Below are 25,637 nucleotides of genomic sequence, written 5' to 3' on the forward strand. Positions count from 1 at the left end.
GAATGTCCCTTCCCTAAAGAGCAAAAGTGCACCCTTTGAATACCGTGAATATCTCCCCCCCCCCTTCATGAAAGAGAGTCCCTGTAAAAATTAGTGTGTTGCCGCCCACGAAACTTATCTCTTTGTCTGTCTTATGAATTCTTGGATCTAACAGCAATCGCTACTACAAAATCCCCTTTTAGAAAAATTGGTGCCGAAACATAATAGGTACCAACTTAAATGGGGTTATGTGTGTACTAAATTTCTTTCGATTTCATGCAGTAGTTTCTGCGTTAGAGCGCCCATAAAAACTGGTCAGACAGACATTTTCCAAAAATGGTCAAAATAGACCCGGCACACCTCAAAACGTACAAATCCGTCGAAATTCGAAAGTTTTGATGAATCCAATTATTTTTTCTATGTATGTATTGTACATAGAAGAAAATAATAAAGAAAACTTTCTCAACAAAGAATCCTCTGCAGCATTTGATTTAATTTAAAAAAAAAAATCTTCAACAATAAACGCATTATTCCATACCACGTCGGGCAATGCACTACAATTTTATGCAGACGTTTATTACATTTTGCTTTTCTTTGAAACAACTCAAGAAAAAAGAAGAAATGCAATAGATAGTGGGTAGAAAGGAATGTTGTTCTGCAAGAGAACAAAATGAAAAGCAAGACAAATCGTTTCTTAAATGTGCCTTCACAACAAATGAAACTAATACCTTCAACGCCTATTATGAAAATCTAAAATTGAAAGTTTGACGCTTTATTTGTAAACTGAAAACAATTTTCTAAGCAAGTCTCTGAAGGAAAAGAAAAAATACCTAATTACTTTTATTTTAGAAGACTGGTGAATGTGCAGAGGCGTATTTAGGTTTAAAGCAAAGTAATAGCGAAATAAACTTGAAGAAACTATTTTTGAATTCAAAATTAGGCACAGTCAATGAACTTATTACGAAAGCGGACCTTTTGTAACAGGTAACATCTTTCATGTTTGGAAATTCTCAGAAGCTTAGACTAAATTTTTTGACGTTTATTTGTTCTACTCTAAATCTTAATATGTATTTGTCGAATTCGCTTATAGCGAGTGTCATGAATTAAGGAAAACCCGGATTTGACAAGGAAGTCAGAAATACTTGGTTGGTAAAATGTTAAGCCTACCCAGAGGCTTAACATTGTGGGGCGTATCCCTATGGGAGGCCACCGTGACCTCCCAAAAAATTCCTTACTTGGTAAATTTTAAACAACGATTCAGCAAAATTATCATCATTCAGCCAAATTTGGAGTTCTATTGGGCGAAATTTGGAGTTCCATTCGGTAACGTTATCATTATTAAGCGAAATTTGGAGTTCCATAAGGCAAAATGAGACTTTCTGTCCCCTCTCATTTAAGTCCTCCTAAAAATTAAGCATCCCTGAGCCTTAGGATGCACAACTCGTTTTTAACGAGTAAACCTCGGCTATAGCGAGCAATATTTGTTTGGGGAATAATGAAATGTTTATTGATGGGGGACTTGCACCTTTCCGGCTTAACTAACCCTTTTAAGGAAAAATTTCTCTAGCATTCCGAAGCTAAAGTAGATTTTAAAAAAGCAGTAAATGCAATGATTATAACCATGAATGGGAAGAATTTCAAACTTAACATACTCAATAACTTTTGAGCTCGAAACCTGGGGTGCAAATGGCGATGTTTTTCTGGCCAGGAGTATAATCACCGAAAAACAAGATATATTAAGAGAGTTTAAAACAAATTAAGCAACTTCTATGCACATAAATAATTATTTAAAAAACGAGAAATGTAAATACGTGTAAATTATTCCGAGAAACCGTTTTTTTTTATTTTAATTTTTTTTTTTAAATTAATTTTTTTTGCGAGCACTCGCTTTTAACGAACAAATATCGTGCTGCTTTCTCGCTCGTTATTAGCGGATCCGACTCAGGGATAGGAGGTCACGGCAGGTCACTGTGATGACCTTTCAAAAATTTCCTTATTTGGCAGACTTTATCCGACGATTCGGCAAAATTATCATCAGTCGGCGAAATTTGGAGTTCCATTCGGCAAAATTTGGAATTCCATTTGGAAAATTATCATCAGTTCGGCGAAAATTGGAGTTTCATTCAGCAAAATTATCATTATTCGACAAAATTTGGAGCGTCTATTCGGAAAATTGAGACTTTCCGCCCTCCGAAAAATTTAAAATCGGGGCGCCCTTGGTCGACTGTACTAGCAGTCTATTATAAGATGGAGAAAAATATTTTGCAACGAGAAAAAAAAACAAAAAGCAAAAAATCTCATTCAGAATTGGTTCAACCTTCATAACTTCGATTTTCCGAGTTTTTCGATTTTTTGTATTTCGAAAAATTCATAGGGGAGTCAACAATATGCATCAGTAATTTCGTAATTTGCGTTACTTAAACTTTGAAATTTAATCTGTGCATTTTAGAAATCATTCCGCAATTCATGCAATTCAACTTCCTTCATAGATATACTTCTTCGTTTTGCTATGAAAGGAATTCCGAAATAGTGGAAAGCTAATCTTAAGAGCAAAAACAATAAGATTTCCTTTGTCTTTCCGGCCAACTCATGTGTTACTAATCCCGTCAAAAGAAACTTGACTCAAGCTCCATGTAGGTAAACCTCACTTTTTTTTCTTCCAAGGTCCATAGCCTTGTTTATCGTTGCTGTTATTCATTCATTTTACCCACTGTGATGAGAGGATAGAAAATTTTTTGAGAAAATGAGAAGAAAAACTGGATAAGAACGAAAACAACACCGTCATAGATGTAATCGGCAATGTAACAACATGTCTACGGACGACATGTTTTTTCTCTTTCGTTTCTTTTGAAGAGAATTCCATGAATTGGGTTCTCTGAAGTGTGTCTAACAAGGAGTGAAAAACTTGGCTAATTAATACTCCTGTGAAACTGTGTTGGAGCAAAAAAGATCACTTTTGCATGCAGAAAATACGCATTTTAAAAGTATTTATTAAAGTATTGGACGTTATGTGCATCACAACATATTACATTTCTGTGCAATACGTTAGAAATCTGATGTATTACCAAAAATTGCATGATTAATATAGATTAGGCCAAAAAACAGAGAGGGGGGGGGGTTAAATTTTACTACATAGAGAACTCTCCCTCGTACAAATTAAATGCATGTCATAAAAATATTTTTACTATGCAGCAAAAACAATTCAATAAATTGTAAACACAAACCATGATTTTAATAACCCAAACGCTCATCAGATTTTCGAGTTTGGGTGAACTTATAAGGGAGTGAATGCCTATTTTAAAATCAATATAATATTTTTATTTTTTTAGTTATCAATATTGGAGTATCAATTGTATTATGGGAAACTCGCGATTGATACCGACATATGGTTAACATCATTGTAAATTTATAGTAAGGATCGAGTCATTGTCGGAATCTCGGAAGGAATTTCGGAAGGAATTCGGAAAGTGTTTTTGTGTTCTCACGTAATTATTTTGCAGTTGTTTTGTTATAAAATTCTACACCATCTAACTTGTAATTAAGGATGCATTGTTATTTTCAAGTCTTAATAAATTTACTGTGGAGATCCCCCTCTTGCTCGCTTCGCTCACCAACCCCCGTTCACCACCTGCAGTGGCTCAAAGAAAATAAAAATGAAATTGTCATACATCGAACGCTTAACGGAAAAGCAAAATCTTATGGAAAAAAATAAATTGCTTGAAATGTTTTTTTAATGCTGCAACATTAAAAAAAAAAAAAAAAAAAACGCCTCAAATAACTTAGCTCTTATAAGTAGCGTAACTGTTATGGGGTCTAGCGCCCCTGGTGAACTAAAGAAATTGCGCCCCCCCCCCCCAGGGTGGCCCACATGGAAAGTCAACGGAGGTTATTGTGCCTCCAAAAAAAAATTTTTTTTTTTGGAACATTTTGATTTTTTTGATTCGACAAATACAGGCAGCATTTTTTTTTTTTTTTTTCATATTTTCTCTTTTAGAATTGTTTTCAATAATGCCCAATATTCCTTCTCAGTAGATGTTATGTACGTATATATATATATATATATATATATATATATATATATATATATATATATATATATATATATATATATATACCCCTCTAACTCTTTTTCTTGCGAGTTTTTTTTTTTTTTTAAGCATTTTTCAAATTCTATGATAAAAAAACCCTCTTAATTTTTTTTTAATGAGTCGAAATGCCGCCCCCCTAGCTGCTGCGCCCCTGGCGAGAGCCACTCCTGCCAACCCCTTGTTACGCTACTGGCTCTTATGTAGTCATAAATATATGATGTATCTGAAGAGGAAGTTTCAAATGATCTCGTGAAAAATCACGAAAAATGCATATGAAAGATTAAAATAAAGGTAATTTTAAATACAATACATTGGGCGCTTTCCTTCATTTTTTTCTTTACAGTCGGATCCCGCTACAACGCGATCCGACTTACGCGAAATGGCTATAACGCGAGTTTTTCATGAGTAATGAATTTTTTAGTGCGGACACAAATTTCTCGCCTGCAACATGAAATTTTTCGGAAAAGAGTGGCGGAGAGTTAGAATGGGCTTCGTTGACACTAAATATTGGTTTTGTGAATGGACTTTCATCCCTTTAGCATCACTGGAAGCTTAAGTTCACCCACTGTATTAGTCTAAACAACGCTTTGCTTTAGTTTATACAAATAACCGCTCCGATTCTTAACTTTTTTTTTCATTTTACATAATATGAACGTTGATAAATTCATTCTGATAACATTCTGATCGCGCTGCAGAAACCTTCTTCAGTTTTTAAATTATAAATATATTTACTATATCTATACTGTTAACTTCTATAATAATGCTGTAGTGTACATACTGTAAGTACCCCCAGGCCCGTGTCCAGATTTTCATAAAGGGAGGGGTTTTAAACTTACCAGTAGGGGGGGGGAGAATTCAACCCCCTTACAGCTTTTAGTTTTACGACAAATTGCGGATCCCAGTATGGCGTTTATTCACATGTAAGGACTGCTGTATTCTTGAAAGATACCTCTAGCTGTACAAGTTACCAAAGTATTCCTTCGTTTCACAGATTCGCTTTAATCAAACTTTGCTTGCTTCTTTTTAACCGACTTCAAAAAGGAGGCGGTTATCAGTTCATACCGTATGTATGTTTTTTTTTTTTGTTTGTCCACTCATAGCGTCTCACCTAGTGAACCGATTTTGATGATTATTTTTTTGATGGATAGGGGATGGCTCAACTTAGGTCCCATTACTTTGTTTGACCATATTTGTTCTTTAGAAAAAAAGTTATGGGAAAAAAACAGGAAACTTTATGCAATTTCCCCATTAAATTGTAGCGAACTTCGCACTTTTCATCCGTTGATAACGGTGGCTCAGTGGTAGAATTCTCGCCTCCCACACGAGCGACCCGGGTTCAAATCCCGACTAGGACAAAGTAAATTTTACTAAAATTTCGTTTCTACTGTTTCCCGTATTTTCTCGAATGTTCTATTAATTTCTATATCTTTCCAAGTCGCTTGAGTATTCGCTTCATTTGGCTTTCACATTGTCTTCGCTATCTTCATCTACGCGACAACATGAAACTCATTGTTATAAAAGTTTGGTGCCATATAAGAGTAATAGTAATTGTAATGATAATTTTGAATAAAGGCTTTTCTAAAGCAATACAGTGATATAGGGCCGAACTTCTTACTAGGTAACTTCTTACTTTTACTGAAATATCTACATTTACACTAAAAAGAATAAAATAAAAAAATTTTGAAAAAATATAGAACCGACTTCAAAATTGCTCTAAAAAGTGAAAAATAATTTTATTCTTTAAACACCATCGATAATACTTTTAAACATAATTTTTGAAGTTGGCGCAAAAACAAAAAGTAAAATCCATTGTAACCATGCTTCGTTCATATTTTTATCAAAAAATCATCCAAAGTTAGAAACGAAACATTTATATCGTTACTCAAATATGCTGTCATCAATGCGTAATGCATTTCGTAGTGAAGAAACTGGACCTGGTTAAATTTATACTTGTAGTTGAGTTATGGATGTGATTGATTTTATCGATCGTTTTTGCGCCAACTTCAAAAATTATGTTTAAAAGTATTATCGATGGTGTTTAAAGAATAAAATTATTTTTCACTTTTTAGAGCAATTTTGAAGTCGGTTCTATATTTTTTCAAAATTTTTTTATTAATTAAATCTGTTTACTATGTAGTATATTGCAATGAGTATTAAAAACTCTTCACAAATTCTTTTATAATGTAGAATGTATATCAGGTTGTTATGTTCTGAAATAATGCTTAATAAACTAAAGAAGAAAGAGCTCTTTGCAGATGCAAATTACATAGCCAAGCACAATCGCTAACGCATCTTCATAGATGTAACCTATGCCAAATTCACCATAAGCTCCTTACAATAAGCAATATTCTTTCTTTGCATTGGTAGATCATTCAGCGGTTCGTCCGCCATACTTTTTCCGAAATATTACATCAGTTTGTAAGGCTTTAGCAGTTGTAAATCGCAAAAAAACTTCAGAGAGAAAATTAAAATAAAATAAAAACGCTGAACGCAAACTTTCTTATTAAAGTAAATTTAAGTGAAATATATATTTTATTCATTTTGCTTATTTTTTCCCCAAGGGAGGGGTTTAACCCCTAAAACCCTCCCCTTGGATACGGCGCTGAGTACCCCATACCGCTTTATTTTAAGTTTCTCTCCCCCATTAATCATTGATTTTGTGCTAAATTATAAAATTTTATGTCAAATAATAACGCTTTTTCTAAAATATAGAAAAAGTCGGTTCTTTGTAAAAGATACTGCAATATATAGTTAATAAATGGTTTGAAACAATATGAGGGGTGTTTACAAACGTCTGAATCAATTGGGTATGCTTATAAAAAATTACTAAACATACCTTGTTCCACAACGCGAAGTTCCGACTTACGCGAGGTGTCTTGGAACGCATCCCTCGCGTAAGTCGGGACTCAACTGTATTTCAATCAGGGCTGTAAAGTCGCAGTAGGACTGAGTTTGGGGTAAAGGAGTTGAAGTCGGTCATTTTTCCCATGACTTCGCAGCCTTAATATCAATACCAGGCCCGACGAGAGGCCATGATAGCCTAGTTGGAATCAAGGGGCCCGGCTAGGATAGGAACAAGAGTAGCATTAATTTCATAAGTTTATGGGGGAGGGAGAGGGCGAAAAAAATGATCAGTGGACCGCCTTGGCTCCCTGCGGCCCTGATCAATAGGAATTTATTATTTTTAAGCAAGTGATTTACATGAATAATTTCTGAGCCACAGAAACCTTCCAACGTTTTTACATTAGAAATGAAAGAAAAATCAGCAATTTTTCAATTTTGATAAATTTTCTGACTGCGCCACTGGCATATTCCTCTGAGCACACAAATTAAAACGCACTTTCCATGATTGCAAAGCACTCACTAAAAGGAACACAAAAGGAAAACTTACCTCAGGTCATTTCTGTTAGGCTAGACATGTGTTCCTTTTCCTTTTTTTAATTGTTTTCATTTTGTTTTTACCAACACCTAATTTTCAGTTATTTTTTATTTTCCTCTTTTTTTTCCTTTCTTTTTTTAAAAGCTGCCGAAAAGTAAAAATAACCGAACAATGCAAAAAGTTCCGAAAAAAGAAAAAACAAAACAAAACAAACGAGTTGACACTTAACTCACGGTTTGTTGTTATACACGTACGTTGCTGGAATCCTAACCAATCACAAAACTGAAATTCTCATGTGACGTCACAGCACGTGGGAGAAACGAAGTTGAATCGAAGCGAAAAGGCGCGAGGAGACGACTGTTTGGATTTTCTTCCTGCCGTCGAGCGAAGATGGCAATCGAGGAGAAATATTTTTTACTTTCTTTGCATGTGTTCTAAAATTTGGCTGTTGAAGACGTGTTAATATTCCTCAATGGATTATAAATTTGTGTGGATACATTTATGAGATTCGAGAGGATGATGAAATGGCGAGTGCGAAGAGATAGCCGTTGTAGTTCAGTTGAGTAAGTGTTTTTGAAATTTTATTTTAATTTTGAAAACTTTCGGCTTCTTATCAATTGATTTTAAGTCTATTTGTTTTAATCATAATCACGTGCAACATGTAAGACTGTCCAAAACATGAATCATGTAACAAATGCAAGGTTTGAAAGATAATAATAATTTGGCTGTGTAAGTTATTTGAAATGCTCTGACAGTAGTCCCAAAACAACTACCCGGAAATATTGATCAACAAAAGTTAAAAAAATAAAATAAATGAAAAGCAAGTACAATAAATTGAAATTGTAAATTACAAATGGAAAGAAAAATTAGAAAAAGAGAAATGCATTAAATATAGCTCCAACTCTAAAAAGTATTTTTAAGCTGTTGTTACAAAGAGTTTTCCTTTAGTTTTCTTGAAATTTTTGATTTAAAAAAATTTGCATTTTTTAAATATTTGTTTTTATTACCCGCTAATAGTTAGTCAATTTTACTCCTTTAATTATGTTCCATTGAAAAGTCATTTTCACATTTCTCACTCAAAAAATATCCCTTGATCTCCGAAACATAACGAAATTTCCGAACATAGTAGAATCCGTAAGATCGGAGCCAAACATATGGCATCTAGTGATAGGCTTGCCAGACGTCCCGGTCTTGAGACGAAATCCCGGGTCCCAGCCGGATTACTTCACGTCCCGGAAAAAGATAAATTCGATTACAAATGACCAAAAAGCTTTAGAAATAATTAACTATGAAGAATTATTAAGGACAATTACTTTATCGTTAGTAACATTGACTTATAAATATCATACTGGATTAGTGTGTGTGTTATGATTTTTACAACAAGATTTAAAAAAAAAAAAAAAAGACTATCTAAAAAGTGCTATAAAATGAAAAGTATATCTAAATATCATCTCATTCAAAGTGTTTTTTCTAACTAAAATAAATTGTAAATATTTACACATCGGAAGTAAAATGTTCTAGCTAGGTCATTTTTTATAACCCTTGTTTTAGGTTCATAATTAGCAACCATTTATTCACAGTACTGAGATTAAACTGCTATATAAAACACTTCAAAAATCAGCCACCATTCGAATACTAGTGAGCAACGATGGGGGTGGGGGGGGGGCATTCCGGTGACCCGGTTGAACATTTCAGAAATCTGGCAAGCCTATCTAGTGATGACTTCGCCTGGATGCACGTTAGACTCGGTAGCAAAGCAAGCCGGCTTTTTTACTTTTCATACCGAAACGTTAAGTGCGTTTTACAACCTCACTTTCACAGTAAATCAAAATCGAGTATCGAACGCTCCAATCCCTTGTTTTTAACACATTATGGCCATCGGAGGATTCGGGATCGACAAAGGTTTTCATAAACGTTTCTCAACAACCTCATCATTTAGGGAGATCAATTACCTTCCCACTGACTTTCAGAAATCTATGCATTTGCACGTAAGTGGCATGTTTTTTGGTATAATTTGCCTTGACTATTTCCCTTTGCCATGACCCCCCCCCCTACCTAGGTGGTCACCCCTATAATACAATAGCGCAATAAGAAACTGATGCTGATTCGGACAGCTAAACTTATTAAGTAAAAATCTAGATAAAATTTACATTTAAATGTCGAAATGGTTGGACACTTTTCCGTTGTTGAATTTATTTCTTACTATTTTCAAGGTACCCTACTTAATTTTCTTAAGGTACAGGTGAATAAAAATATTTTATGGTTATGTTTTTGTGAGATTAAAGAATTTTTTTTTTCATTCATCAAAATGAAAAAAATATTAGAAGCATTTCTTTGAACCATTCTTGAAAATTCTTTGAAATAATGAAATCGATTTATTTGAAGAATACTCTGCGCAGTTTTACTTTTTCTGGGATTTTGAACGATTTACAAAATTATTGTCGAAAACGAATAAAAACAGACTAAAAACTACGAACCCCGCCCTCCCTCCCTCGTAAAAAAAGAACTTTGCTACTGCTAAACGAAAATGCTAAATGTGCTGATAAAACTAAGTGATTTGCCAACAAGATAAACCAACATCTGTCGCTTCAATTTATGTAATGTATTTTACTTCAGCTAAATTTAGGTAACAAATAGTTGAGAGATTACGAGAGATTTTAAGTGTGAATATGTAATGTGAAATTTTTTGCCGCTTTTAAAATTACAATACAGTGCTTATTAAAATCGCATTCGTTCTGTGAACACTTAATTTTACAAAACGGCTGATTTTACAAACCGGTATCATACCTACATTACAAAAAAAAAAAAAAAGTTTTGAAGTTTAAATACTTTAAACACGAAATGAATTACTTCATTTATTTTTGTTTGAAGTGTTCCAAAATACAGTTGACATTTTAAATAAACATGAGATACACATTGATTTTTATTTGCACAAGGGTTTTAATTAACAACAATACCCCAATACTTTACCAGAATTGGAGAGTTAAGATTCAATATCGTTTGAAAGTTAACAAAATATTTTGTGACTTTCAACATTATATTTTCTTCTTTGCTCTGTAGTGCATCGGATAACATCAAGCACTTTTCTGGCATCTATTGAATTCATTTTCCTTTGAAAATATTTACATTCCTTTGCAGTTTTTAGTCCGCGCATAAGCCACAAAGTTACGTGAAATTAACTAAAAATTGATTTTTTTAGCTTATTTTGCACATTGTAAAGGCAAGTTTGACACTGAGATTTTCTCACCTTCTAGAGATTCCTCCACTTCTTGGTGCTCTTTTTTCAATATTTCACGTATGATCTAAAAGTTTGTTTTTATGAAATGGCGATTGTGATTTTATTAAAGATGTTTTTAGCATGTTTTGATATTGTAATGATTCTGTTCTTCCAGTTTTAATTTTTAAAAGCGGCTGATTTTATAATCCAGTGATTTAATTAGTGGCGGGTACTGTATTTTGGCGGACTCTCACTAGTGTAGCCAGAACATGCCTCTTGGAGAGAACGGGTGGGGGGGGGGGGGTGTTATGAAAAAGAATTCTGGGGGCGCTATATACAACGACCCCGCAATGACTAGCACTGCGAAAAAGTTATTATTTAGTGTTGACTTAAGAGTGATAGAATAGAGGGGAAGGGGGGGGCTTCCACAAAGTATTGTGGGCCTTGGGCTTTTTTTTTAGTTAGTCAAGCCCTGATATCTTCTGCGAGTCGATTCATACTCCTTTACGGTCTCATTGTGATTCAGCCATTTTCACCAAGTTTTGTATTGTTTCCAGCTTTTCAATAAGTTTCATTTCCACTATCCTTACGCACTTCCTGCTTTAGATTTTCGATTCCAATTCTGATTTATTGTCCCATCGCTAACCAGAGTATAAGTGAAGGGGCGCCCCGATGGGAGGTCACGGGAGGTCCTGTAACATTCCAAAACTTTCCTTATTCGGCAGTTTTGTCTGACAATGCGGCAAAATTTGGAGTTCTATTCAATAAAATTATCACCCTTCGACGAAATTTGGAGTTCCATTCGGCAAAATTAAAAATCTGGGCCTCCTTGCATTCTTCTGTCACAGTATTGTTACTTATTGACATACATAGGCGGATTTAGGACTGAGTTCCTGGGGGGGGGGGGGCAGGATTTTTTTTTGGAGCAACATTTTTAATTGCCCTCCCCCCTCCCATGTTTTTGTCTGTTTTCTGTGATGCGTAAGGACATTCTTTACTTTTTTATGTGTCGTTTGCATTACTGTGTGTAATCATGCTGTCCTTTTTAAATTGACCTTAAAAGAGAGGGGACTGGTATTAAGAGAGTAACGCAATGCTCCCTTTTAAGTGGGATATAGAATATCTCCAGTTTTAGGGAGCCCGGGGGTTACTCCCCCGGAGGAAATTATCTAAAATGGATATAAAATTCTGCATTTTGAAATCTTATAAGGGTTAATTGGAAATAATTGGCAAAAAAATTTTTTTTTTTTTAAGTTTTACGCTTTAAAAGAAATGGTGCACAGATTTAGAGAATAGGTATCAAGAGAGTAACATACTACCCATTTGAACAATTCTTAATTTATACACTTGATAAGAAATAAATTGAAGCACACTTTGCTTAGGAGTTTCAAAGACTTGTCTAATTATTTTCAAGGTTTGGTTGGTTAGATTGGGTTTTTGGTTCAAGAACCCTTGTAGGCTATACTGCGCCAATCTTTTCAGGGATTTTAGAACCTATCAATAGTTTGCGCTTTCCAGCCTCTGAAATTGAGTAGTAGATTATACACTTGTACAGTATTGTTCAAACTTTGTAAGAAACGTCTATTTTAAGTTTAAAAGAAAAAATAAACTTTAATTTCCTATTCAAAAAAGAAAAAATCATGATTTTTTTTGTTATAAGATTTTGGAAGATAAGTTGTTACTATATAAACTCCTCCCAAAACTGGGGAGCATTGTCCCCTTTGCCCCCCCCCCATATAAATCCACCCATGCTCTTCTAAGCTATTCAAAAACGAAAAAATGTTTTTTTTTTTTTTTTTTTAAATATTTGGAAGATGTGTTGTTACTTTATAAAGTCCTCTCAAAACTGGGGGGGGGGGCATTGCCCCCCTCTGACCCCCCATAAATCCGCCCATGTTGACATACCTTCAATGCCGGGGCGCGCACAAGGAGGGAGAAAGGACACCTGTGGGCCCGAACCTGAAGGGGGCGCGAGATTTTTAAGATGATGGGTAAAATATATGTAGGGACGCAAGGGTAAATAATATGGAGGGGGCCCATGAAAGTCACTTGTGACGGGCTCTAAAATTTCTGTGCACGCTCCCGCTTCCATGACCTTGTCAGCTTTTTTCCAGAAACGGTTTAAGAAATGCTAACATAGATGTAACTCTCCCCTGTAGTATAACGTTTCTTAGATTTTCGCATTTCCCCTTTAACAGTTCAATTGCTTCCACAACGCCACTTGTGGGGCGTTGGTCTCACGTTGCGAAGCACCGGCATAAAAGTTCATAAAAAAAAATCTCGTGATTTTATGAATGGTTTACTTCAAACGAACAAAAACTACTTATTTTAATCCTCCCATCTTTCTTTCTTTCTTTTTTGTGTGTAAGATATTTTATGGTCCTCTGATTATCAAATAACACATGTTTAAAAATGTGGATTTTTCAAGCGAGTCAAGGGCATGAAATGCAGATCAGGGCGAGGACGCCACGCGCTTTGATTTCAACCAAATTTCTAATGCTTACACGGGTGAACTCCTGCACGTCAGGTGTTCGCTTGATTTTCGTCCAGTCTCGCTAAAGAAATATAAGAAGCAAAAATCAAACACAACTGACTTCGATTTGATCTGTTACCTCTTAACACAAATAATGATTCTATTTGATGACATTCTGATTCAAGATTTGCCTCATATGATTCGTAAGGCATGCGCGTGACACGCCGTTTATTGGAATGAGCTTTCTTTAAGGTCAATGATTTAGTTCACTGGTGTTTGTGTTACCACAGTTCAGTGCTGTTGGTTTTCAATTTTGTGGTGTGATTTGAAATTCTAGTTGGGTGAATAGTTCTTTTTGTTTGATTGCACTTCTGAAATTTCAAACTCGGGAGATTGGAATAATCTTTATTAATCGTTTACTTGTCATCTTTTAAAATTTAAATGATATCTTCATTGAAACTTTAAGCAGGAAATTCCCACTCCTGAAAAATGTATTTTTGCCTACTAGATGCTTTGGAAATATTTAGTCATTTGATGGGAAAACCACTGTAGAACTGATTACCTACCAGCTTTAAAAAAGATTATTAAATATCATGAACAAAAACCAATTTCATTATACTCGTGCTCGTGCTACAACGTCTTGACTACAAATGTAACCCCTTCCTCTCCCCTCTCCTCCCTTTGTCACATGTCACGCTGTTTTTCATGAACATATTGTTATAAAATGAAGGTGTGATGTCACACTTCTTGGTACCTCTTCCCTCCTCTTTGTCACAAGCTGTCACAATTTCGTGAACCTCCTCATGAGCATAGAACTGAAAAATTGTAACGGAGAATTTAACAGATTTTTTAGCTAGGTATCTTTTGATTTTTCAAAGTTTTTAAATAAATGTTTTTTTTTTCTAATGTTCTCTTTTAGTGTGACGCACTTTAACTTTCCAAGTTTAGCTTTCATTCGAACCAAGTTTGAATTATTGGCTGAATAGTTGGTTAATGGGGTGGACGGGAGGGGAGACGCGAAAAAAGTTTTTTTTTTCTCTCCTTGAATCAAGCTCTTTCTCAGAAAAAAATGGTTGCGCCACTGAAGAAAGTGTTCAGATCTATTACTGATGAGGAAAAGTATTTCTCGCCTTTCGCATGCCAAGTGTTTAGGACGCAACAAAGCGGGGTAGCCCCCTGTCATAAACCTCGGTTTTAACCCATACTTTTCTCCACCTTTCAGCGTAAAGCCTTAGATTAGTTTTAACTTTTAACCCGTACTGCTGAGTTTAGTAATTAATTTATCTTCATATCAAGCAAAGTCCAAAACTCAATTTATGAGTCATTCTCAACGTAAACTTTCAAATCGTTATGAAAAATAATAAAAATCGTTTTACAGCCTCCCAACTTCTACAGTAGTTTATTGATGAAACTCTTGAATTAGTAGATGGTTTGGTATCAGATGGTTTGGTATTATTAGTAGATGGTTTGGTAAATACCTAATTGCAAAATCTAAATTATTGCAATGATTCGTCATCAAATTGTTTTAGTGGACTAAATTTTGTGGACTTTCCAGCGGAGTCAGAAGGAAAATGACAGACTCCGTAAATTTCGGAGCCTTTGATTCCGACTCTTGGAATTTTAAACCTTCGACTCCCATGGATGTAGGAATAGCAGAATGGAGCACAGGTGGAATCATACCTCCATGTGCCGACTCCGACTTCGTAGCCCTGGTAAGGACAGTTATGACAAATACAAACATGCCAGAAGACAATTCTGTATCTCCCCCCTCCTTCTAACAGAAATTTCTGTATCAACTAATAACTGAAACAGCGCCTGTCAGATGTGTTGCAACTGAAGTCTAAAATTGTTGTAAAAACTAAGGAAGATAAGGAATCATTAGTCTTTGTGTTTTAAGGAAGCGCGAGGATTGTCTGCTTCCTTCCTGGTTGTTTTGAAACGTGAATGAAGCGATATTTACTAATAAAGCATCTATATTTACGATTCGTGGAATGGAAAATACGCGAACGTAAATAGTTTGCGTTTCTGCGCATTAAAATATCCAGTATTCGAAGTAATGGTAATAAAAATGGTAATCAAAATGAAAAATGAACATTTTTTTTACTGTGAAATAATGGATGTTTCATCAACTTAACAAGATACATGCCTACAAATATGAATGTTGATGGGGAGCTTTACCCGAAAAAAGGCCACCTGAAAACAATGTCCCACAAAATGTATGTTAAATCTAATTGTTGCCCCAAAATGTTGTCAGCTATAATAAGAATTATGTGAGCGATAAGAGCTCGACTCCATAGCGCTAGGGGTGACTAACTAAGGAGAGTAGGGGTAATGGCACAGATTAAGCCACTGAAATTTTTTGTGGGTGGTATTTCTTTCCTTTGGGGGGGGGGCTCTCGCCCTTGGCTTGGAGGGCCTTCTTGGCATTTAGGTGTGCGCCTTTCTTCCTAGGGTTGCGATAGTTAGTATAACATTAACTTAATTAGTCTGGATGAATGTTGTAATGTTAGCAGCCAATTACTTTGTCGAAGTAAAAAACCATAACAAAAATTATGTCCTCACAAGACAATATGTTATCCCGTTTAGTATAACTAAAGTGAAAGTTGAGAATTAATTATTTTAATGCAAAAAGCATCCAGGGGAAAAATCCCTGGATGTCCTGCAGACTGGGTTTATTGTTATTAGTTCATATCTTCGGCCTCTTAAGGTTTAGAGGGAGTGACTTGGTAGACATTGAAAGTTCGGAGGAGATAGGGGTTACAAGCACACTAGGGTTTCCAATCCCACGCCAATCTCAGTCCCGAGGGATTTTGGGATCATAAGGAGCCAATCCCGCGGGATCCCGGGATCCCGCAGGATTGACTTTATCCTTCTAAAAGTTCAATTCTAATGTCAAATACAAAAAGTGGTGCTTTTTATAAAGGACTGCTTTTGATACATGTATATTAGTCGTTATCTTGAATTCCGTACTCCAATTGTAGTGTAGTGTAGACCGGGGCACGTTTATGTGGATTTTTTTCAATGAATTTTCTAATTTTTATGTTTCAACTGAGGAAATTTTTAACATTGCGGTTTTATGAAGCAGTTAATGGAGTCAAAATTGGTATATTCAGTTAATGCTCAGCTTGTGTTTTTAACAGTTAAAAAAATATTTTTGAGTCCAAGTCGGTTGCTTAAACTTTCCCCGAACACGGGGCGCGTTTACACTAGAAATGTGTCGTTCATGAACGAACGGATCAAAAAAAAATTAAATGTGACCCACTTCCCCCAATTAACTCTAATTTGAATTCCGAAACTTTGAATTCAAATTATGTTTTTCGCAATCACGAGTTGCGACAAGACCCTACTGATTAGAGTTATTGTTTTCAGAAATGGCTCCCCCCCAAGCATGTCCCTCCCGCTGGGTGGTTACGTGTGTATAGTTGTGTGTGTAGGCTTACGTGTGTGCACGTAGGCGTGTGTATGTGTGTAAAGGCGTGCGCACGTAGGGGAGTGTATATGACCATGCGTGTGTAGGACATGGACGCCACCGCCCAGCAAAAGTGGATTCCGGTGGACAGTGCTCAGGATCAGCCTCGCCGCCGCCGGTGGACGGTGGTGCTGCAGCCCTGGTCCAAGCTGAAAAAAGAACCGTAACGTCAAGGACAGTCAAATGAAAGCAATAAGCAATCGTGATTGCTCAAAAAAACTAGTATGTTGTGGCCATTACGAAACTTTCTTCTATATTTTTCTTTTTTTTCTGATCCTTCCCCATGATTGACAAGGAAGCAATATTCCCAACGAAAACAAAATTACACGTGCCAAAACTTGATGACCATCCCAATTCCTGATTTATCTCAAAAGCAAAGCAAAGAATGAAAATTGAAAGTTATTTTAAAAGCCTTGCTTAAAATAATTACAAACATTTATCTGTTAACAAACACAAGATGGCAACAGTTAAAAATTTTAAATCATTGAGATAATATTTCGGATCATTTCCATGCAATTAAAAGCACGAGCTGAACGCAGACGACAGTCTGTTACGATTTATCTTTCTTATTGTTGCAATTAAAAAAAATTTTGAAAAAAAAATAGAACCGACTTCAAAATTGCTCTAAAAAGTGAAAAATAATTTTATTCTTTAAACACCATCGATAATGCTTTTAAACATAATTTTTGAAGTTGGCGCAAAAACAAAACGTAAAATCCAGTGTAACCATGCTTCGTTCATATTTTTTTTCAGAAAAGCATCCAAAGTTACGAACGAAACATTTATATCGCTATTCAAATATGCCGTCATCAATGCATAATGTATGTGATAGTGAAGAAACTGGTCCTGGTTAAATTTATAGTTGTATTTGAGTTATGGCTGTGAATGATTTTATCTATCGTTTTTGCGCCAACTTCAAAAATTATGTTTAAAAGCATTATCGATGGTGTTTAAAGAATAAAATTATTTTTCACTTTTTAGAGCAATTTTGAAGTCGGTTCTATTTTTTTTTCAAAATTTTTTTATTTCATTCTTTTTAGTGTAAATGTAGGTATTTTAGAAATAATAAGAAGTTACCATCACGATAATTCACATTTTTTCTTAAAAATGCTCCATACTAAAAAAAAAAACTATTGACACGCGTTAAACTTTAAGCGATTGGCACTAAAAACTTATCTTTGTTCCTCTCTGGAAATCATGCGTAGTTAATTTAATTATAACCATTTAAGTATTACGTTTTTCCTAACTAATTTACATTCCACAGCATCTAAGTTGCTCATGATGCAATTCTGTATTTTCTTACTTAGCCCCGATCATCTGTTATCGGCCTAGATGATAACGATAAAAATACTACAGAGTAGTTGAGTCAAACCTAATGCTTGCATTGTGAAGGCTAAGCAGATCCTAATCACTGCATCACCTCGCTTCCAGGTTAGGTTTACCCCTACTATGGAGCAATAGCACTGAAGAAAGGAAGATTTTGATAATTCACATAGGGTTACTATAAATCAGCAGGGTTACTAAAATAAAATTATTTACGCCAAAAATGAGACGACAGCGTCAGATTCCCCATTATCGAAATATCCCTTGAAGAAATTTGACGCTTGCTTCAGAGAAGCCTTCATTCAAAATTATCATTACAATTACTATTAATGTTATAGGGCACCAAAGTTTTATAACAATGAGTTTCCTATTGTCGCGTAGATGAAGAAAGCGAAGAGAATGTGAAAGCCAAATGAAGCGAATACTCGTTAGTCTCAACTCGAGATCTTTATTCAGAACCACGAATGAACGTTACATCTCCTTATATACAACTTGAGAAAGTGCTGGAACTTTCCAGACTTGGAAAGATACAGAAATTAATAGAAGATTCGAGAAAATACGGGAAACAGTAGAAACGAAATTTTAGTAAAATACACGTTGTCCTAGTCGGGATTTGAACCCGGGTTGCTCGTGTGGGAGGCGAGAATTCTACCACTGAGCCACCGTTGTCCACGGATGAAAAGTGCGAACTTCGCTACAAAATCATTTAATAGGGAAATTGCATAAAATTTACTGTTTTTTGCCCATAACTTTTTTTCTAAAGAACAAATATGGTCAAACGAAATAATGGGACCTAAGTTGAGCCATCCCCTATCGATTAAAAAAAGAATGATCAAAATCGGTTCACTAGGTGAGACGCTATGAGTGGACAAACAAAAAAAAAAAACATACATACGGTATGAATTGATAACCGCCTCCTTTTTGAAGTCGGTTAAAAAGCTATTTTTATTCACACAAGTAAAAAAAAATCAGCCCCCCATGGAGCGGTTGGCGCCAAAATTAAACCAACGCCTGTTTACATATGGATTCATATTTATTCCAAATTGCATCCAGAACGTAGCATTACTTCTTGAGATATGGCACTCACAATGGAAAAAAAAGAACTTTCGATTGCGCCACCCCCTTTTCAGATGTTGACACCAAAATAGAATCATTTCTTATACCCTCTAAGGGCTACTTGTCGATAATTTTTTGTTTGATTACGTTCATTATTTATTGAGATACAGCAGTCATAATTGACGGCAAAAAACGTTCTATAGCTCAACCCCCGTTTGAGCTATTGACACCAAAATTGAATCAGGATCTGTACCTGTTAGGGACAACATATGGACCAAATTTTGTCTGATTCCGCCAGTTACTTCCTGGGGAATAGCAGTCACGCAAAACTCAAAAAACGTCCCATTGCTCCACCCCCCTTGGAGGAATTCGCGCCAAAAACCAATGGGCACAAGTTCACATAGGGGCACATATGTGTACCAAATTTCGTTCGATTTCATGCGGTAGTTTTTGCTGTAGAGCGGCCACAAAAAACTGGTCACACACAGACGTGACACACATACACACAGACAGACAGACATTCTCCAAAAATAGTCGAAATGGACTCAGCACACCTCAAAACGTTCAAATCCGTCAAAATTCGAAATTCGAAAATTTGCACGAATCCAATACTTTCTTCTATATATTATATATAGAAGAAAGTAAAAAAAAACGAATCCTTAAAATGAACGGATCCGTTCGTTCACTTAAAAGATGAACGACCGTTCTTTTTAACGGTGAGCAGTTTGGGGCGTTGTATTGATGTATTAGAGATAAAATCACGTTTTTTTTTTTTTTTTTTTTTTTTTTTAATTACATTCATCTTCGAATTCTTAACCCTCAATCAATCTCTAACTTACTTTTTCTCAATGCAGTACAATATATTAATTTCGAACTTTTTTTGCTTTCTGCTTCATTCATCATTTTTACTTTCTTCTATATCTAATATATAGAAGAAAGTATTGGATTCGTGCAAATTTTCGAATTTCGAGTTTTGACGGATTCGAACGTTTTGAGGTGTGCTGAGTCCATTTCGACTATTTTTACTTTCTTCTATATCTAATATATAGAAGAAAGTATTGGATTCGTGCAAATTTTCGAATTTCGAATTTTGACGGATTCGAACGTTTTGAGGTGTGCTGAGTCCATTTCGACCATTTTTGGAAAATGTCTGTCTGTCTGTGTGTGTGTATGTATGTATGTATGTGTGTGTGTGTGTGTGTGTGTGTGTGTGTATGTATGTGTGTCACGTCTGTGTGTGACCAGTTTTTTGTGGCCGCTCTACAACAAAAACTACCGCATGAAATCGAACGAAATTTAGTACACATATGTGCCCCTATGTGAACTTGTGCCCATTAGTTTTTGGCGCGAATTCCTCCAAGGGGGGTGGAGCAATGGGACGTTTTTCGAGTTACGCGTGCTTGCTATTCCTCAGGAAGTTACTGGCGGAATCAAACAAAATTTGGTCCATATGTTGGTATTAACAGGAACAGGTGCTGATTCAATTTTGGTGTCAATAACTCAAACGGGGGTTGAGCTATAGAACGTTTTTTGTCGTCAATTGTGACTGCTGTATCTCAAGAAATAATGAACGGAATGAAAGAAAAATTTATCGGCAAGTAGCCCTTAGCGGGTATAAGAACTGATTTTATTTTTGTGTCAACAGCTAAAAAGGGGGTAGCGCAATCACCCGTTCTTTTTTTCCACTTTGAGTGCCCTATCTCAAGAAGTAATGCTACATTCTGGTTGAAATTAGGAATATATGTGAATCCATACGTAAACAGGCTTTGGTTCAATTTTGACGCCAATCGCTCCAAGAGGTGTTGATTTTTTTTTTTTTTTTTGCGAATAAAAATAGCTTTATTAATGCAACAATAAGAAAGATAAATCGTAATAGATTGTCGTCTGCGTATTTCTCGTGATTTTAATTGTATGGAAATGATCGGAAATATTATCTCAATGATTTAAAATTTTTAACTGTTGCCATCTTATGTTTGTTAATAAATAAAATATTTGTAATTAATTCAAGTTAAGCTTTTAAAGTAACTTTCAATTTTCGCTCTTTGTTTTGTTTTTACAATAATTCAGACATTGGGATGGTCGTCAAGTTTTTGCATGTGTAATTTTGTTTTTGTTAGGAATATTGCTTCCTCGTCAAGCATGGGGAGGGATCAGAAAAAGGAAAAATATAGAAGAAAGTTTCGTGATGGCCACAACATACTATTTTTGGAAAATGTCTGTGTGTGTGTGTGTGTATGTGTGTCACGTCTGTGTGTGACCAGTTTTTTGTGACCGCTCTGCAGCAAAAACTACCGCATGAAATCGAACGAAATTTGGTACACATTTGTGCCCCTATGTGAACTTGTGCCCATTGGTTTTTGGCGCGAATTCCTCCAAGGGGGGTGGAGTAATGGGACGTTTTTTGAGTTACGCGTGCTTGCTATTCCTCAGGAAGTAACTGGTGGAATCAAACAAAATTTGGTCCATATGTTGCCATCAACAGGAACAGGTGCTGATTCAATTTTGGTGTCAATAACTCAAACGGGGGTTGAGCTATAGAACGTTTTTTGTCGTCAATTGTGACTGCTGTATCTCAAGAAATAATGAATGGAATGAAAGAAAAATTTATCGGCTAGTAGCCCTTAGTGGGTATAAGAGCTGATTTTATTTTGGTGTCAACAGCTAGAAAGGGAGTAGCGCAATCGCCCGTTCTTTTTTTCCATTGTGAGTGCCCTATCTCAAGAAGTAATACTACGTTCTGGTTGAAATTTGGAATATATGTTAATCCATATGTAAACAGGCTTTGGTTCAATTTTGACGCCAATCGCTCCAAGAGGTGTTGATTTTTTTTTTTTTTTAATAAAAATAGTTTTATTAATGCAACAATAAGAAAGATAAATCGTAATAGATTGTCGTCTGCGTATTTCTCGTGATTTTAATTGTATGGAAATGATCGGAAATATTATCTCAATGATTTAAAATTTTTAACTGTTGCCATCTTATGTTTGTTAACAAATAAATTATTTATAATTAATTCAAGCAAGACTTTTAAAATAACTTTCAATTTTCGCTTTTTGCTTTGCTTTTGCAATAATTCAGACATTGGGATGGTCGTCTAGTTTTTGCATGCGTAATTTTGTTTTTGTTGGGAATATTGCATATTGTCAAGCATGGGGAGGGATCAGAAAAAAAAAAAAGAAAAATATAGAAGAAAGTTTCGTGATGGCCACAACATGCTAGTTCTTTTTTGCAGTTTATTTGTAATTTTCCAATGTATACATTTTAGTAATGTTTTGTGTAACTTGTTGGGCCACTCTCAATTTTTTTGACTTTCCACTTACTGTCCCACGCACCTACTAAAATCCTTCTCACACTTTCTGTCGCTAAAATTATGTCCAAAATATCTTTTACCACTTTTCTGGGGATCCTTTTGTCTTTTATAACATCCCTATTAACTACGAACTGCATTCATTTGACTTCATTTTTAGCTTGGTTGGCGTCTTCCCAATCGCTTATTTAACATCCAATATCCAAAGATTTTTAATAAGGAGAAACTGTCTAATTTTTTCCCCATTTAAAAAATAGTTGCGTTTTTTTTCTGCTCTCATCGGTATTGTGGAATAATTTTGAAGCTCCCTAATAGTGATTCGTTTTCTTTTTAATTAAGTTATCCGGTACTCCGGCTGAGCTACCGACATATTTGCTGTTACTTTTTCCGCTATACAAGGTCTATTGGTAATACTAATATATACAGTGTTGTAGCAGGAAAAAAAATATTTCAATGAACGCATCTCTTAATTTTGGGTAGATGCCATGGTCTGTATGTACGTATGTATGTATGTGCGTATGTATGTCGCGTAACTTAAGGACGGTATTTCCTAAAAAGTTGAAACTTGGTACGTAGACTCCGTGTGGGATCTAGCCGTGCACCTCCCTTTTTGGTTGCATTCGGATGTTCCAAAGAGGGACTTTTACATCTTTTTTTGGGGGGGGGGGAATTCATAGTTATTTTTAATGCAAACTCAAGTGGCGTTACATTTTGGCAAACACTTGGCGATATATCGCCAAGCTTTTGGTCACCAAGTTTTGTCGCCAACTTGGCGACAAATTTGGTGGGTTTTTTCTTTTTCTTTTTGAGCAATTACGATTGCTAATTGTTTTTATTTGACCGTCCTTGCCGTTGCGGTTCCTTTTTCAACCCCACCGACCTCTGCATGAGCGACTCCTCCCGGTAGTCGCTTCTCCTGGTGATTGACGTCCATGTCCTACACACACACGCACGCTCATACACATACACTTACACACATACACACACGTCAACGTCCATACACACAGGTCTACACACACACACACAAGCCTACACATACACAACTGTGCACACGTAACCGCCCAAGAGGAGTGACAGGAGCCGCTTCTAGAAACAAGTGAGTAGGGTAGTAACCAATAAGTAGCGTCCTGACGCAACTCGTAATTGTGAAAAACATAATTTGAATTAAAAAATTTTAGAATTCAACCTAATTATAAACTTAATTTTTTTTTCAAAACTGGTTTCAATTTTTCCAATATTGGCGATAGTTAGAGAGTTAACCATTAAATCATATTAAAATTGCCAACATTGGGAAAATTAATCTGAATGAAACGTTTTTATTTTTGCTTCGGTTCGCAACAAACTTGGGGTGAAAATATATAAAGTGTTTCTTTGCTTACGCCAAGTCCATGGCACTATTATCATTAAATTAGCGCAAAAGGAAGTCATGTGTTGCACACATCAACACGTTTTAAATCTTATCCTGAATTGCTTTAAAGAACATTAGTTCTGTAATTACTTCAACATTTGCTTTATAATACAGTAGAACCCGCTTATAACGAGCCCTGATTTAACGAGAACCCGGATTAAGCGAGAAAATAAGAAAGATTTGGTTGGTACAATGTTAAGTCTATAGGAGCATAACTCGCTTTCAACGAGTTATGCTCCTATACGAGTCGAGCTCCTAGAGACTTAACATTTTACTAACCATTGTACCAAATCCCGCTTAAAGCGAGCAATATTTTTGGATTCATAAAATTTCTAGGACTTTCAGTGCAGCGAATCCTTTTTCAAAAAAAATCCTTTAGCATTCTGAAGTCAACTGAAAGTTAATGATAAGTCATAAGCAGTGACAACAAGGATATTGGAACTCAAAAGATGGTAATTTCCGATTTGTGTGCTGTAACAGTTGAGAATCTTTTCGTACACTATCAGTCCTAAATGTTTTTTCTGTGGAAGAACATAGCATATGATACAGAAAACATACGTACAGGGATTAAAATGGATGGTTTATTTACTAAAATTTTTATCCGTAAATAATCTTTTTTTTTTTTTCTTTTTGACGAATTGTTTCATGGTAAACAAATACAATAAAAAATTTAAACAAGCTTTCGAGGTTATTGTAACTCAAATTCAAGCTAATTCTGACGAAAAAAAAGATAGAAAGCGACGAAGACAACGACAAATGGGAAGAACGTTAAGTGGAAGAAACCTCAACATACACTATAGTTTTTGATCTGTAGACATCATTTTCAAAAAGCAAGGGTGCAAATCAACATGATAAAATCGCGTGGGGGGGAGGAGGAGGGGAGAGAGAGAGAGTGCTCTCCGTGCTTAACTTTTGGCAGTGAGTGTATGTACTGTACAATGTACATGCAAATTTAACTGAACTCGTTTTCCCAGAAAATTGATTAGCGAGTATCAACCAAAATCTGGTACACCTTTTATATGAAGTATATCGGCAGGTAGATGTAATGCGCGGAAGTAAATTTTCTTTTTGTCAGAATTTAGACTGAAAACACAATAGAGAGTTTCTATTATGCCTTAATACCATTCTAAAATGTGAAAGCATTTAATTTTCGAGGAAGTGATGTTGCCACATCGTGTTTTGTTACTTTTTCTTTCTTTCCTTTTCCTTCATTAAAAGAAAGAAGATCGTGTGGAGGTGGCTTTGTTTCGGAACCTGTTCAAGCCACAATTGAAGCGCAATAAAACATGGTGTAAGATAAAAGTAATTTAATTTTCTTCCCTTTATTTTTTTTTCTCTGTTTATCTTACTATTGTTCTTCTATAACTAATAAATATCAAATTCATTAAGAAATATGTGGCGATGATTCTTGTGAAAAATGTTTCTTACATTTTATGTTAGGTGACGCAAAAAATTGTTTTCGCTCTACTTGTAAAATGCTTTTTATTTTCTTGTGAGCACTAAAGGAAGTATTGTTCTGGCAAAATATTTCCCAGTCAAATTTCAAGTTAAATTTCCAGTTTCACTCTTGTAAAACTTAATTTCACGGATTTTAGAAGTAACTTTTAGTTTAAAAATAATCTTAAGTATTTATGCAATATATAAACTTATTTACTTATAAAATACCTAGATCATGGCACCCAGAGACTGGGCTTATCAGTCTGGAAACAACAAATAATTTTTAATAGTATAAAGTAACATCTCAGTATGAATTAATAATAATAATATTAATAATAAATATATATAGAGAGGGAGAATTGTGAAAGAGGTTTAACCATTTGTTTTTAAGAATATCTTTTGAATTAATGCATATATAAAGTATGGGGTAATGAGATGGTTATTTATTCGCAACTCCAATAAACTATAGGGGGCGCTGCAGCCACTGCCTAATGGCGGATG

At 35.3% G+C, this 25,637-nt stretch overlaps 1 protein-coding gene across 3 annotated transcripts in view; it reads left to right on the plus strand.

Annotated features, from left to right (window-relative positions):
* The window catches only part of LOC129235177 (uncharacterized), a 193,223-nt gene that overhangs the window by 30,599 nt on the left and 136,987 nt on the right, over window positions 1-25,637 (plus strand). Inside the window, exon 1 of one of the 3 annotated variants that reach the window (XM_054868868.1) lies at window positions 7,837-8,009. The exons of the other annotated variants lie outside the window; for them this stretch is intronic. Coding sequence (XP_054724843.1) covers window positions 7,948-8,009 — 62 coding nt within the window. The 5' untranslated portion in view covers window positions 7,837-7,947. Of the gene's footprint in view, window positions 1-7,836; window positions 8,010-25,637 lie in introns of those variants that run through there. 3 annotated transcript variants of the gene reach the window in all.

Source organism: Uloborus diversus, chromosome 2, assembly GCF_026930045.1.
Source record: "Uloborus diversus isolate 005 chromosome 2, Udiv.v.3.1, whole genome shotgun sequence".
NCBI lineage: Eukaryota > Metazoa > Arthropoda > Arachnida > Araneae > Uloboridae > Uloborus > Uloborus diversus.